Source organism: Pseudophryne corroboree, chromosome 7 (assembly GCF_028390025.1).
Source record: "Pseudophryne corroboree isolate aPseCor3 chromosome 7, aPseCor3.hap2, whole genome shotgun sequence".
NCBI classification, from domain to species: Eukaryota; Metazoa; Chordata; class Amphibia; order Anura; family Myobatrachidae; genus Pseudophryne; species Pseudophryne corroboree.
The window spans coordinates 22,067,925-22,081,279 of NC_086450.1; the positions used below are offsets into that span (position 1 = coordinate 22,067,925).

General features: G+C 48.6%; 1 protein-coding gene across 2 annotated transcripts in view; it reads right to left on the reverse strand.

Annotated features, from left to right (window-relative positions):
- COL5A2 (collagen type V alpha 2 chain) overlaps positions 1-13,355 on the reverse strand; it is a 266,184-nt gene that overhangs the window by 128,364 nt on the left and 124,465 nt on the right. For both annotated transcript variants that reach the window (XM_063932735.1, XM_063932734.1), the window contains exons 7-8: positions 1,612-1,710; positions 407-487 (exon numbers count right to left, since the gene is read on the reverse strand). In XM_063932735.1, the coding sequence (XP_063788805.1) occupies positions 407-487; positions 1,612-1,710 (180 nt within the window). The remainder of the gene's footprint in view (positions 1-406; positions 488-1,611; positions 1,711-13,355) is intronic.

Consider the following 13,355-nt stretch of genomic DNA (forward strand, 5'->3'; position numbering starts at 1 on the left):
GTTATAATGTACACCCCTAATGTTACCCCTTCCCAGCACTCATCCGGGCACTGCCTGGCTTAGTTATAATGTACACCCCTAATGTTACCCCTTCCCAGCACTCATCCGGGCACTGCCTGGCTTAGTTATACTGTACACCCCCAATGTTACCCCTTCCCAGCACTCATCCGGGCACTGACTGGCTTATTTATACTGTACACCCCTAATGTTACCCCTTCCCAGCACTCATCCGGGCACTGCCTGGCTTAGTTATAATGTACACCCCTAATGTTACCCCTTCCCAGCACTCATCCGGGCACTGCCTGGCTTAGTTATACTGTACACTAGAACACGCACAGCCATTGACCCTATAGCTGCATGGTCACGGCTCTCAGGACATCAGGAACATTGACCAGATTGCTCTTACCACTGATCCAGGCATTAATCCGACTTGTGAGCCAAGACCAGACTTCTCGTCAAAGCCGCCCTGCATCTGAGAGGAAAACGGCTGCAAGAAAGGGAAACAATGAATAATTATATGCATGTTATTAGGAGTCACTAGAGCAATAGATTATATCTGATGAGGACAGAAGCTGGTGATAGTATTTCTGCTGCAGCTAATGCCCATACTGCATTCATCGCCGTGTAGCGCAGTAGTGACTAGTAGCCAGCTCGCTGTGCTATAATTAGTACATAGCACTGGGCAGGTTATTCTGCAATGGGCTCCGGATTCCACAGTGCGCTCTACGCGGTTCCTAATGTTGTACATTTGCTGTAGTAAGGGGTCTTCTTTGTGCACTAGGCATCAATCTTGATTTTTTTCAGCATCGCACAGTACAACTTCCCTTGGTCACTACCCGGTACGGCAGCATTTAAGTTCCATGCCTAGTCCAACTTCTCTGCTCTGCATCCTTTGTTTGTCTCTCACTATAGGGGATATTTATCCATCCTACTGAAGAGAACAAGCGGAGGTGTTGCCCAGTCAGATTCTGGCTCTTATTTATCTAGTGCATTCTATAAAATGGTAGCTAGATTCTGATTGGTTGATATGGGCAACTCCCCCCACTTGTTCTCTTTTAGCAGGTTTCTCTTGCATACAATAGCGGTTCCATTCTTGGCCGCTTTCATGGGTCGTTCAGTAGATGCATACAGTATGTGATGGAGGTGTATCCGCTCTGTGGGACAAATGCTATAGGCAGCGGGGGTTCCCCGGTGCAGAGATTTCAGGGAGCTAAAGCAGCAATGTCCGTTATGGGAATGCAGGTTGGTATCTGGCATACGCGTAGCCTAATACATCGTCCCGGTATATACTTTGTTCATGAAACTCTAGAGGGACCAGGTATACTGTGTGTAGCTGCCTCTGGATGTTAGAAGAGGGGTCCTCTACATTTAGTGACATTACAGATGAAGCCACGCTCATCTAGCCTTCTCTGCTGCACCTAGGTGCACCAAGGTTTATTAGCATATGCCTGTCATCTATTGTCCTCAGCTGCAATACAATACAGAGAGAACAATACAGCAGGGGATTAAGTCCGACAGCACTGGCTCAATTAATCCTATTAAAGGGATAAATGAGCAGGGCTCCATCTGTATATAGTAAACTACCCCAGTATTTTCATGGCCTTCCCTTACATGACTTCCAGGGAGTGAAGGATGGCCAGGTGGTCCGGGATCACCAGGCTGTCCGGGAATACCGGGTTCTCCATCTATTCCAGCAGGACCACGTGCGCCCTATGGGTGAAAAAAAGATATATTAAAGGAATGCATCTGTAATCTATGGTGTTAGGCAGCACTGAAATAAACGTCTAGCGGTAACCAATACATTATATTTATTTCCCAGCACCACAGACATGTCCACATTCAGCGCCACAGATATCATCCGGTCTCCACACAGAATGGTCAGCTCGGTGGAAAGGAAAGTCCACAGAGAACACACCTGGCCGGACTAGATGGGACAAGTGGCTCTTATCTGCTATCAAATTCTATGGACAGTATGTTTCTATGTTTCCACCTGGATTTACCTGCTGGGGTATAATGTGATACACCTGTGGGTCCTAGTTTCTGGATTTACCTGCTGGGGTATAATGTGATACACTTGTGAGTCCTAGTTTCTGGATTTACCTGCTGGGGTATAATGTGATACACCTGTGAGTCCTAGTTTCTGGATTTACCTGCTGGGGTATAATGTGATACACCTGTGGGTCCTAGTTTCTGGATTTACCTGCTGGGGTATAATGTGATACACCTGTGAGTCCTAGTTTCTGGATTTACCTGCTGGGGTATAATGTGATACACCTGTGGGTCCTAGTTTCTGGATTTACCTGCTGGGGTATAATGTGATACACCTGTGAGTCCTAGTTTCTGGATTTACCTGCTGGGGTATAATGTGATACACCTGTGGGTCCTAGTTTCTGGATTTACCTGCTGGGGTATAACGTGATACACCTGTGGGTCCTAGTCATGACGAGTGCCGCCACTGTACAATATGACCAACAACAAAACAACAGTAAAAATGGGGTTAGGTGAAAACCGGAGCGGTCCAGACCCCGGAACGTCGTACCAGACCGGTTCCCTGCAGCAAACTCTGCTGTTCTGGAGCTTGTAGTGCTCGTCCCCGTCGGGGGTGCCTTGTCCTGGGGGGGTTGTCTGTGACAGCTGTCATCGGTGAGGCAGAGAGGGAGAGATTACAGCCTCCCCATATGGTCCGGACCGTTACGGTCAGGGGTTAAAGTGAGCCGGAACGGGGCGGAACTGCGTTCCGTCAGTTCCACTTGGAGACGGAACGCAGTTCCGCCTCCTCCGGCTCACCTAACCCAGCGATGTGTCCCCGTCACTGCAGGGAGATGACGGGCGCCCGCTGAGATTGTGTTTCCAGCGGGCGCCAATCTCCCGCATTACAGCGGCAGCCCAAGGCAGGAGCTCAGTACTGAGCTCCGGCTTCCGCCTATGTCACTGGGCGCTATGGGAGAGACGTCATGACGTCTCTCCCATAGTGCCGAGGAGCGGGCAGCCAGAGGACTGCAGCAGCCGGACATGGAGTGCTGCTTGGTAAGTATGGTCTGTGTTTTGTCTGTTATTTTTCCTTTGCAGCTACGCATCTACTGGAGGGCATTACTACTAAGGGGCATCTACTGAGGACATTACTACTGGGGGCAAACTACTGGGGGGCATTACTACTGGGGCAAACTACTGGCGGGCATTACTACTGGGGGGCATTGCTACTAAGGGGCATCTACTGAGGGCAGTACTTCTGGGGGCAAACTACTGGGGGGCATTACTACTGGGGCAAACAAACTACTGGGGGGCATTACTACTAAGGGGCATCTACTGAGGGCATTACTACTGGGGGCAAACTACTGGGGGGTATTACTACTGGGGCAAACTACTGGCGGGCATTACTACTGGGGGGCATTGCTACTAAGGGGCATCTACTGAGGGCAGTACTACTGGGGGCAAACTACTGGGGGGCATTACTACTGGGGCAAACAAACTACTGGGGGGCATTACTACTAAGGGGCATCTACTGAGGGCATTACTACTGGGGGCAAACTACTGGGGGGCATTACTACTGGGGCAAACTACTGGCGGGCATTACTACTGGGGGCAAACTACTGGGGGACATTACTACTGGGGCAAACAAACTACTGGGGGGCATTACTACTAAGGGGCATCTACTGAGGGCATTACTACTGGGGGCAAACTACTGGGGGGCATTACTACTGGGGCAAACTACTGGCGGGCATTACTACTGGGGCAAACTACTGGGGGGCATTACTACTAAGGGGCATCTACTGAGGGCATTACTACTGGGGGCAAACTACTGTGGGGCATTACTACTGGGGCAAACTACTGGGGGACATTACTACTGGGGCAAACTACTGGGGGGCATTACTACTAAGGGGCATCACTACTGGGGGCAAACTACTGGGGGGCATTACTACTGGGGCAAACTACTGGGGGGCATTACTACTAAGGGGCATCTACTGAGGGCATTACTACTGGGGGCAAACTACTGGGGGGCATTACTACTAAGGGGCATCTACTGGGGCAAACTACTGGGGTGCATTACTACTAAGGGGCATCTACTGAGGGCAAACTACTGGGGAGCATTACTACTAAGGGGCATCTACTGGGGGCAAACTACTGAGGGGCATGACTACTACGGGGCATCTACTAAGGGCATTACTACTGGGGGCAAACTACTGGGGGGCATTACTACTGTGGGGCATCTACTGGGGGCAAACTACTGGGGGACATTATTACTGGGGGCCAACTACAAGGGGGCAAGCTACAAGGGGGCAAGCTTCTGGGGGCAAACTACAGGAGAGCATTACTACTGGGGGCATAACTACATGGGCATTACTACTGGGGGCGTAACTACAGGGGCACTACTACTGGGGGCATAACTACAGGGGCTAAACTACTGGGGGCTAAACTACATGAGGACTAATCTACAGGGGCATTACCACTGGGAAGCTAAACTAAAGGAGGGGTAAACTACTGGGGTCATAACTGCAGGGGCATTACCACTGGGGGCATAACTACTAGGGCTAAACTACAGGGGGCTAAATGACTGGGGCATTACTACAGGCAACATTACTACTGGGGGCAATACTACACAGGGGCATTACCATTAAGGGCCTTACTACTGCGGGCACGACTAATGAGGGCATTGTCAAGGGGGCACTTCATAAGGGGCATCACTCCTGGGGACATAAGGGGTACTACTATTGCGGGCATTGCATAAGGGGCACCACTACTATGGGGTCTATATAAGGGGCACTACCATGTGGGCACCTCCAGTACAGTGGACATTGTATAAGAAGCGCTACTGCAGTGGGCATTATGTGTATTATGGGGTGCTACCACTGTGGGCATTATTACTATTCTGTGACCACGCCCCTTTCTTTTTGAGACCACGCCCTTTCTTTTTGCGGCGCGTGCCGCAATGCCTTTATTGCATGGGCGCTGTGGGGAGGGGGGTTGACTTCCACCACCTCTCTAGGACCACTTTAAGCACTGGTTACGGTTATCACCCCAGACCATAATCTCTCCCTTCCCCGCCTCCCCAGTGACACCTGTCACTGACACCCTCTGCATGGGACACCGACTGGACGTGGATGAGCACTACAAGCTCCAGAATGGCAGAATTTGCAGCAGGGAGCCGGTCCGGCATTCCGGGGTCCGGACCGTTCCGATTTTTACGCAATCCTGGTAAAAATCATGCTGCACTGGGAGGGAATGGAACGTGTACAGTACAGTGCACCACATGGGGATTAGGTAAAAACCAGAATGGTCCGGACCCCGGCTCTGCATTCTGGAGCTTGTAGTGCTCGTCCCTGTCCAGGGGGTGTCCGGTCCAGGGGACTGCCTGTGGCAGCTGTCACCAGGGAGGCGGGGCGAGTGATGGGGTAACAGTCGGAATACGGGGAGGATGTAGTCTCTCCCTCCCCACCTCCCTGGTCACAGATGTCACAGACACCCCACCCCCCTGACAGGACACCACTTGGACGGGGACAAGCACTACAGGCTCCAGAATGAAAGCGTTTGAAGCAGGGAGCTGGTCCAGTCCGGCGTTCCTGGGTCTGGACCGTTCCGATTTTTACTCAGTCCCCACAACATCTACCGCAGTTTCCATCTGCCTGCTTCTCGCTATGCGCCCTAACGCAGTATGAGTAATTCCACTATTATAGCAGAATGATACTCTGGCAAAACGGAACCCTGACGTATTTATTTTCCTGAGAACAAAAATCACTTTCGATCTTGATGAAGTAACTATATCTGATCTATCACATTCACTATCTGAACACGCAACATTTTTTTTTTTGTAGAAATCAGTGCAATTATTTCAGGAAAGAATAAAATAAACATCTGCGCCCTTATCCGGAGCGTGGCAGGGTCTAAGCATCATTTCAGAGTAGCGGTATCATTTCACGCACACGCAGCAGCAAAAGATCGCTTCCGGCGTTGCTTGTGAATCAGTATAATCGTTTAGGCTCCTGTATAGATATGTATGACCACGTACTCTTCCCACATCAGTCTTCCGACTTCCACTGTATACTCTCAAGCTGTGGCCTCCTACTCTCCACTTTATAACACTGTCGCTATCAAATGCAGTCTGGGCCCACTTCCAGGGTAATGTGAACTTCCCTCCGCTGTTTCTACCGGGCTCCTAAGCCGTGACCCCCACTTATCATATCACCTAGTCACCCTCTTTTCTCCCAGCCTGCGTCTAATCTGCAAATGCTGTTTGTATCTGACAGAAGCTTCGCTACCCCCATTAGGAAGTAATATCTGCTGAAATACTCTGTGTTGCTGTGAGCATTCCGCTGATCTGATTGTTCGTAAGATATTCTATCCTGCTCCTCTAGAAACACACAGGCACAGTCTGACCCTGGTGAAACACACTAAAAGAAACATAAAACATCTTTGCTGTAGAGAATGACAGGGATCTCAGATGCCTGCTCAACTTTTAAGCATTTTAAAGTTCACGGTTAATAGAAATCATAACTAAATAATATTAATTTATTTAAAATTATATTCTAAAAAAAAAAGAAAAAATCTATATAAATCTTCAGATATGTGACATGAAATTCCCATTTTGTGCAATACACATACTGAAAGCATTGTAATCACTGTGTTAAAACTATTTGTGCCTGGCGCTCGCCCAGCGGGCGTCACCGATCGCCTGATTCCATGAGGCAGCACTGACATCCAGTGTTTACTACAGGCAAATACAATGGATAAACTGTACACAATCTCTAATTACTGCTGGAAATGTTCTGTAAGCCTCAGTTACTACCCCAAGCACTGAGAAGTCAAGATTTTAACATACGGATTGTTCTAGTACCGTTCTCCAAATCTCTATGTTCTATGTGCAACATAAAACCTGTAGACTGTGTATAGTCCTCATCCGAGAGGTTCACTTATCACATTATTCTTCATATTTATTATTTTACTTATTAGCAGTTATTTATATAGCGCACACATATTCCGCAGCGCATTACAGAGAATATTTGGCCATTCACATCAGTCCCTGCCCCAGTAGAGCTTACAATCTATATTCCCTATCACATGTACACACACACACATTCACACTAGGGTTAATTTTATTGGGATCCAATTAACCTACCAGTATATTTTTGGATTGTGGGAGGAAACCGGAGTACCCAGAGGAAACCCACGCAAGAACGGGGAGAATATACAAACTCCACACAGTTAGGGCCATGGTGGGAATAGAACCCATGACCTCAGTGCTGTCTCTCTGCGTTTATATGTGCTCTGTATTGTGGTAAAAGTGGGATACTGTACTCAGGGCTGGTAACCTGACATAATTATTGTCAATATCTACTGGAGAATATTTTTAGGAAAAAAACCAATGTAATCAGATACCAAGCTTTCAATATCAGGGTCCTGATCCTGTCTGCTGCACCTAGGGGGGAATTCAACCAGCCCTGATAATTTTTCAGGAGAAAAAAAAAAAGGCATTTATCGCGATTTTTTTACCCCAATGTTTTTCTTGGGTAATTCATTCGTAGCCCGTTTTGTTCTCCTGAAAAAATGCCCCTTTTTGGGTGAAAACACATATGATCTGGGAAAAGTTTTTGGGCCTATGTGTTTTTGCGGCTGCGTTCACAAAAACAGGGCATTTACTGTATCTGGGAAATTTTTATCGGGTCTTCAGCAGGGCCTGGGAAAAAAATACCAGATGAGCTAATTGGATAGCCCCCAGGGAATCAATCAGCTGCAGTAAATTACCAAGGCTGATTGAATTCCCCCTAAATCTACGAAGAAAAAAAAACTCCTACACAGTATGGCCTGATTCTGGGTCAGAAGCAGCAGGGATGACAGACGCAGTGGAGCGGATGTTTTACTTCTGTACATGCATCTAAGTCACACTGCGCATGCATCAGAGTCCGTGCGCACAGAGTCGGAGTTGTGATTCAGGTGCACGGGAGACGCATGGTCTCAAAAATGTTTTGAAAGTGAATTGGACGTTCCTGTGTGGTGACAGAAAAGGGGCTGAGTGAACGCACAGAGACAGTGGGTTATGGAAGTGCCGCAGGCGTTTCGCCACTATCGGCTGAGTACAGACGCAAAACGTTCACATAGCAGGCCGTATTCAAACGGATAAGCCATGGGACAGGTGCGAAATTCTATGTTGCCCCTGATGGTGGCATCTAAGGCACCAAGTGGTATTTCAGTGTCAACGGATGCTCAAAGTGGGCATGTCATGCCTTGCACATTCAGACGCACGGATGTACACCGCGGAAGGGCTGTGTTGTGCATCTGCATAAAGTTACAGACTTTGCTCTGTTTCGTGCTGCTGCTTTTGTGCAATCATGCTATACTTTAGTTCTAGGGCTACAGCTGCAAGTTACCCATCTACCAAATTAACCGGAGGGCCCGCAATTATCCCAGATGTCCCTAAGTACACATGCAGGGTCACTTTTTTTTGTTGTAAGTTACACATTCCATGTATTCATATTAACATAATCCAGGGACGTGGTCTCTAAAGCAGCACGGGCATTGTACTGGCACATGCTAGCGACAAGAGGGAGTGGTCACAACTTAAGGGGGCATGCCACGAGTCACGGGGGCTTGGTCTCGCAGCACACCCCTGTGTATCTGAATGCCGGGGGGGGGGGAGGGGGTAGCGAGCAGGGCACAGGAGGCAGAGCTGCTCAGCCAGCCTCCGTGACAATGTGTGCTGAGCCACGGCCGGACCAGCATTTGCCAGATGGTCAGTCTGGCCCTGAAATAATCTGGGTTTTTTTTATACACGATAAATAGCCCCATTTCAATGACAGAAATAATAAGAATTTACTTACCGATAATTCTATTTCTCATAGTCCGTAGTGGATGCTGGGACTCCGTCAGGACCATGGGGAATAGCGGGCTCCGCAGGAGACAGGGCACATCTAAAAAAGCTTTTAGGTCACATGGTGCGTACTGGCTCCTCCCCCTATGACCCTCCTCCAAGCCTCAGTTAGGTACTGTGCCCGGACGAGCGTACACAATAAGGAAGGATCTTGAATCCCGGGTAAGACTCATACCAGCCACACCAATCACACCGTACAACTTGTGATCTGAACCCAGTTAACAGTATGATAACACAAACGAAGTAGCCTCTGAACAGATGGCTCACAACAACAGTAATAACCCGATTTTTGTAACAATAACTATGTACAAGCATTGCAGACAATCCGCACTTGGGATGGGCGCCCAGCATCCACTACGGACTATGAGAAATAGAATTATCGGTAAGTAAATTCTTATTTTCTCTAACGTCCTAGTGGATGCTGGGACTCCGTCAGGACCATGGGGATTATACCAAAGCTCCCAAACGGGCGGGAGAGTGCGGATGACTCTGCAGCACCGAATGAGAGAACTCCAGGTCCTCTTTAGCCAGAGTATCAAATTTGTAAAATTTTACAAACGTGTTCTCCCCTGACCACGTAGCTGCTCGGCAAAGTTGTAATGCCGAGACTCCTCGGGCAGCCGCCCAGGATGAGCCCACTTTCCTTGTGGAATGGGCCTTTACAGATTTAGGCTGTGGCAGGCCTGCCACAGAATGTGCAAGTTGGATTGTACTACATATCCAACGTGCAATCGTCTGTTTAGACGCAGGAGCACCCAACTTGTTGGGTGCATGCAATGTAAACAACGAGTCAGATTTTCTGACTCCAGCTGTCCTTGAAATATATATTTTTAATGCTCTGACAACGTCCAGTAACTTGGAGTCCTCCAAGTCGCTAGTAGCCGCAGGCACCACAATAGGCTGGTTCAAGTGAAATGCCGAAACCACCTTAGGGAGAAATTGAGGACGTGTCCTCAATTCTGCCCTGTCCGAATGGAATATCAGATATGGGCTTTTGTATGACAAAGCTGCCAACTCCGAAACTCTCCTGGCTGAAGCCAGGGCCAACAGCATGGTTACCTTCCATGTAAGGTATTTTAAATCTACCGATTTTAAAGGCTCAAACCAATGAGATTTGAGAAAATTTAGAACCACGTTCAAATCCCACGGTGCCACTGGAGGCACTATTGGGGGTTGTATATGTAGTACACCTTTGACAAAAGTTTGTACTTCAGGCACTGACGCCAATTCCTTCTGGAAGAAAATTGATAAGGCCGAAATTTGAACTTCAATGGACCCCAATTTGAGGCCCATAGACAATCCTGCTTGCAGGAAATGTAAGAATCGACCCAATTGAAATTCTTCCGTTGGAGCCTTCTTGGCCTCACACCACGCAACATATTTTCTCCAAATGCGGTGATAATGTTGTGCGGTCACTTCTTTCCTGGCTTTAATTAAAGTAGGAATAACTTCCTCAGGAATGCCCTTCTCTTTTAGAATCCGGCGTTCAACCGCCATGCCGTCAAACGCAGCCGCGGTAAGTCTTGGAACATACAAGGTCCCTGCTGAAGCAGATCCCTTCTTAGAGGTAGAGGCCACGGATCCTCCGTGAGCATCTCTTGAAGTTCCGGATACCAAGTTCTTCTTGGCCAGTCCGGAGCTACCAGTATTGTTCTTACTCCTCTTTTCCGTATAATTCTCAGTACCTTTGGTATGAGAGGCAGAGGAGGGAACACATACACTGACTGGTACACCCACGGTGTTACCAGAGCGTCCACAGCTATTGCCTGAGGGTCTCTTGACCTGGCGCAATACCTGTCCAATTTTTTGTTGAGGCGAGACGCCATCATGTCCACCTTTGGTTTTTCCCAACGGTTCACAATCATGTGGAAAACTTCTGGATGAAGTCCCCACTCTCCCGGGTGAAGGTCGTGTCTGCTGAGGAAATCTGCTTCCCAGTTGTCCACTCCCGGGATGAACACTGCTGACAGTGCTACGACATGATTCTCCGCCCAGCGCAGAATCCTTGCAGCTTCTGCCATTGCACTCCTGCTTCTCGTGCCGCCTTGTCGGTTTACGTGGGCGACTGCCGTGATGTTGTTGGACTGGATCAACACCGGCTGACCCTGAAGCAGCGATTTTGCCAGGCTTAGAGCATTGTAGATCGCTCTTAGCTCCAGTATATTTATGTGAAGAGACGTCTCCAGGTTTGACCACACGCCCTGGAAGTTTCTTCCCTTTGTGACTGCTCCCCAACCTCGTAGGCTGGCATCCGTAGTCACCAGGACCCAGTCCTGTATGCCGAATCTGCGGCCCACTAACAGATGGGCAGTCTGCAACCACCACAGGAGAGACAACCTTGTTCTCGGTGACAGTGTTATCCGCTGATGCATGTGCAGATGCGATCCGGACCATTTGTCCAGCAGATCCCACTGAAATGTTCGTGCATGGAATCTGCCGAATGGAATCGCTTCGTACGAAGCCACCATCTTTCCCAGGACTCTTGTGCATTGATGTACTGACACAGTTCCTGGTTTTAGGAGGTTCTTGACAAGTTCGGATAACTCCCTTGCTTTCTCTTCCGGGAGAAATACCTTTTTCTGAACCGTGTCCAGAATCATGCCCAGGAACAGCAGATGTGTTGTCGGGGTCAATTGAGATTTTGGAAGATTTAGAATCCACCCGTGTTGCTGAAGCACTACTTGTGTTAGCGCTACACCGACTTCCAGCTGTTCTCTGGACTTTGCCCTTATCAGGAGATCGTCCAAGTAAGGGATAATTAATACGCCTTTTCTTCGTAGAAGAACCATCATTTCGGTCATTACCTTGGTAAAGACCCGAGGGGCCGTGGACAACCCAAACGGCAGCGTTTGAAACTGATAATGACAGTCTTGTATCACGAACCTGAGATACCCTTGGTGTGAGGGGTAAATCGGGACATGTAGATAAGCATCTTTTATGTCCAAGGACACCATGAAGTCTCCTTCTTCCAGATTCGCTATCACTGCTCTGAGTGACTCCATCTTGAACTTGAATTTCTTTATGTACAGGTTCAAGGATTTCAGATTTAGAATAGGCCTTACCGAACCGTCCGGTTTCGGTACCACAAATAGTGTGGAATAATTCCCTGTTGTAGGAGGGGTACCTTGACTATCACCTGCTGAGAATACAGCTTGTGAATGGCTTCCAAAACCGACGTCCTTTCTGAGGGAGACGTTGGTAAAGCAGACTTTAGGAACCGGCGAGGGGGAGACCTTTCGAACTCCAGCATGTAACCCTGAGATACTATCTGCAGGACCCACGGGTCCACTTGTGAGTGAACCCATTGATTGCTGAAAATCTTGAGTCGACCCCCCACCGTTCCTGAGTCCGCTTGTAAAGCCCCAGCGTCATGCTGATGGCTTTGTAGAAGCCGGGGCGGGCTTCTGTTCCTGGGCAGGGGCTGCTTGCTGCCCTTTCTTACCCTTTCCTCTGCCTCGCGGCAGATAAGACTGTCCTTTTGGTCGCTTTTTATAGGAGCGAAAGGACTGCGGCTGAAAAGACGGTGTCTTTTTCTGTTGGGAGGGGGTCTGAGGTAAAAAAGTGGATTTGCCGGCAGTTGCCGTGGCCACCAGGTCCGAAAGACCGACCCCAAACAATTCCTCTCCTTTATATGGCAATACTTCCATATGCCTCTTGGAATCCGCATCACCTGACCACTGTCGCGTCCATAAACTTCTTCTGGCAGATATGGACATCGCGCTTACTCTTGATGCTAGAGTACAAACATCCCTCTGAGCATCTCGCATATAAAGGAAAGCATCCTTTAATTGCTCTAGAGTCAATAAAATACTGTCCCTATCCAGGGTATCAATATTTTCAGTCAGAGAATCCAACCACACTACCCCAGCACTGCACATCCAGGCTGAGGCTATTGCCGGTCGCAGTATAACACCAGTATGTGTGTATATACTCTTCAGTGTAGTTTCCAGCCTCCTATCTGCTGGATCCTTGAGGGCGGCCGTATCAGGAGACGGCAACGCCACTTGCTTTGATAAACGTGTGAGCGCCTTATCCACCCTAGGGGGTGTTTCCCAGCGCGCCCTAACCTCTGGTGGGAAAGGGTATAATGCCAATAACTTCTTGGGAATTAGCAGTTTTCTATCGGGGTTAACCCACGCTTCATCACACACGTCATTCAATTCCTCTGATTCTGGAAAAAATACAGGTAGTTTTTTCACCCCCCACATAATACCCCTTTTTGAGGTACCAGCAGTATCAGAGATCTGCAAAGCCTCCTTCATTGCCGTGATCATATAACGTGTGGCCCTATTGGAAAATACGTTTGTTTCTTCACCGTCGACACTAGATTCATCTGTGTCGGTACCCGTGTCGACTGACTGAGGTAAAGGACGTTTTACAGCCCCTGACGGTGTCTGAGACGCCTGAACCGGTACTAACTGGTTTGCCGGGCGTCTTATTTCGTCAACTGACTTTTGTAATGTGCTGACATTATCACGTAATTCCATAACTAAAG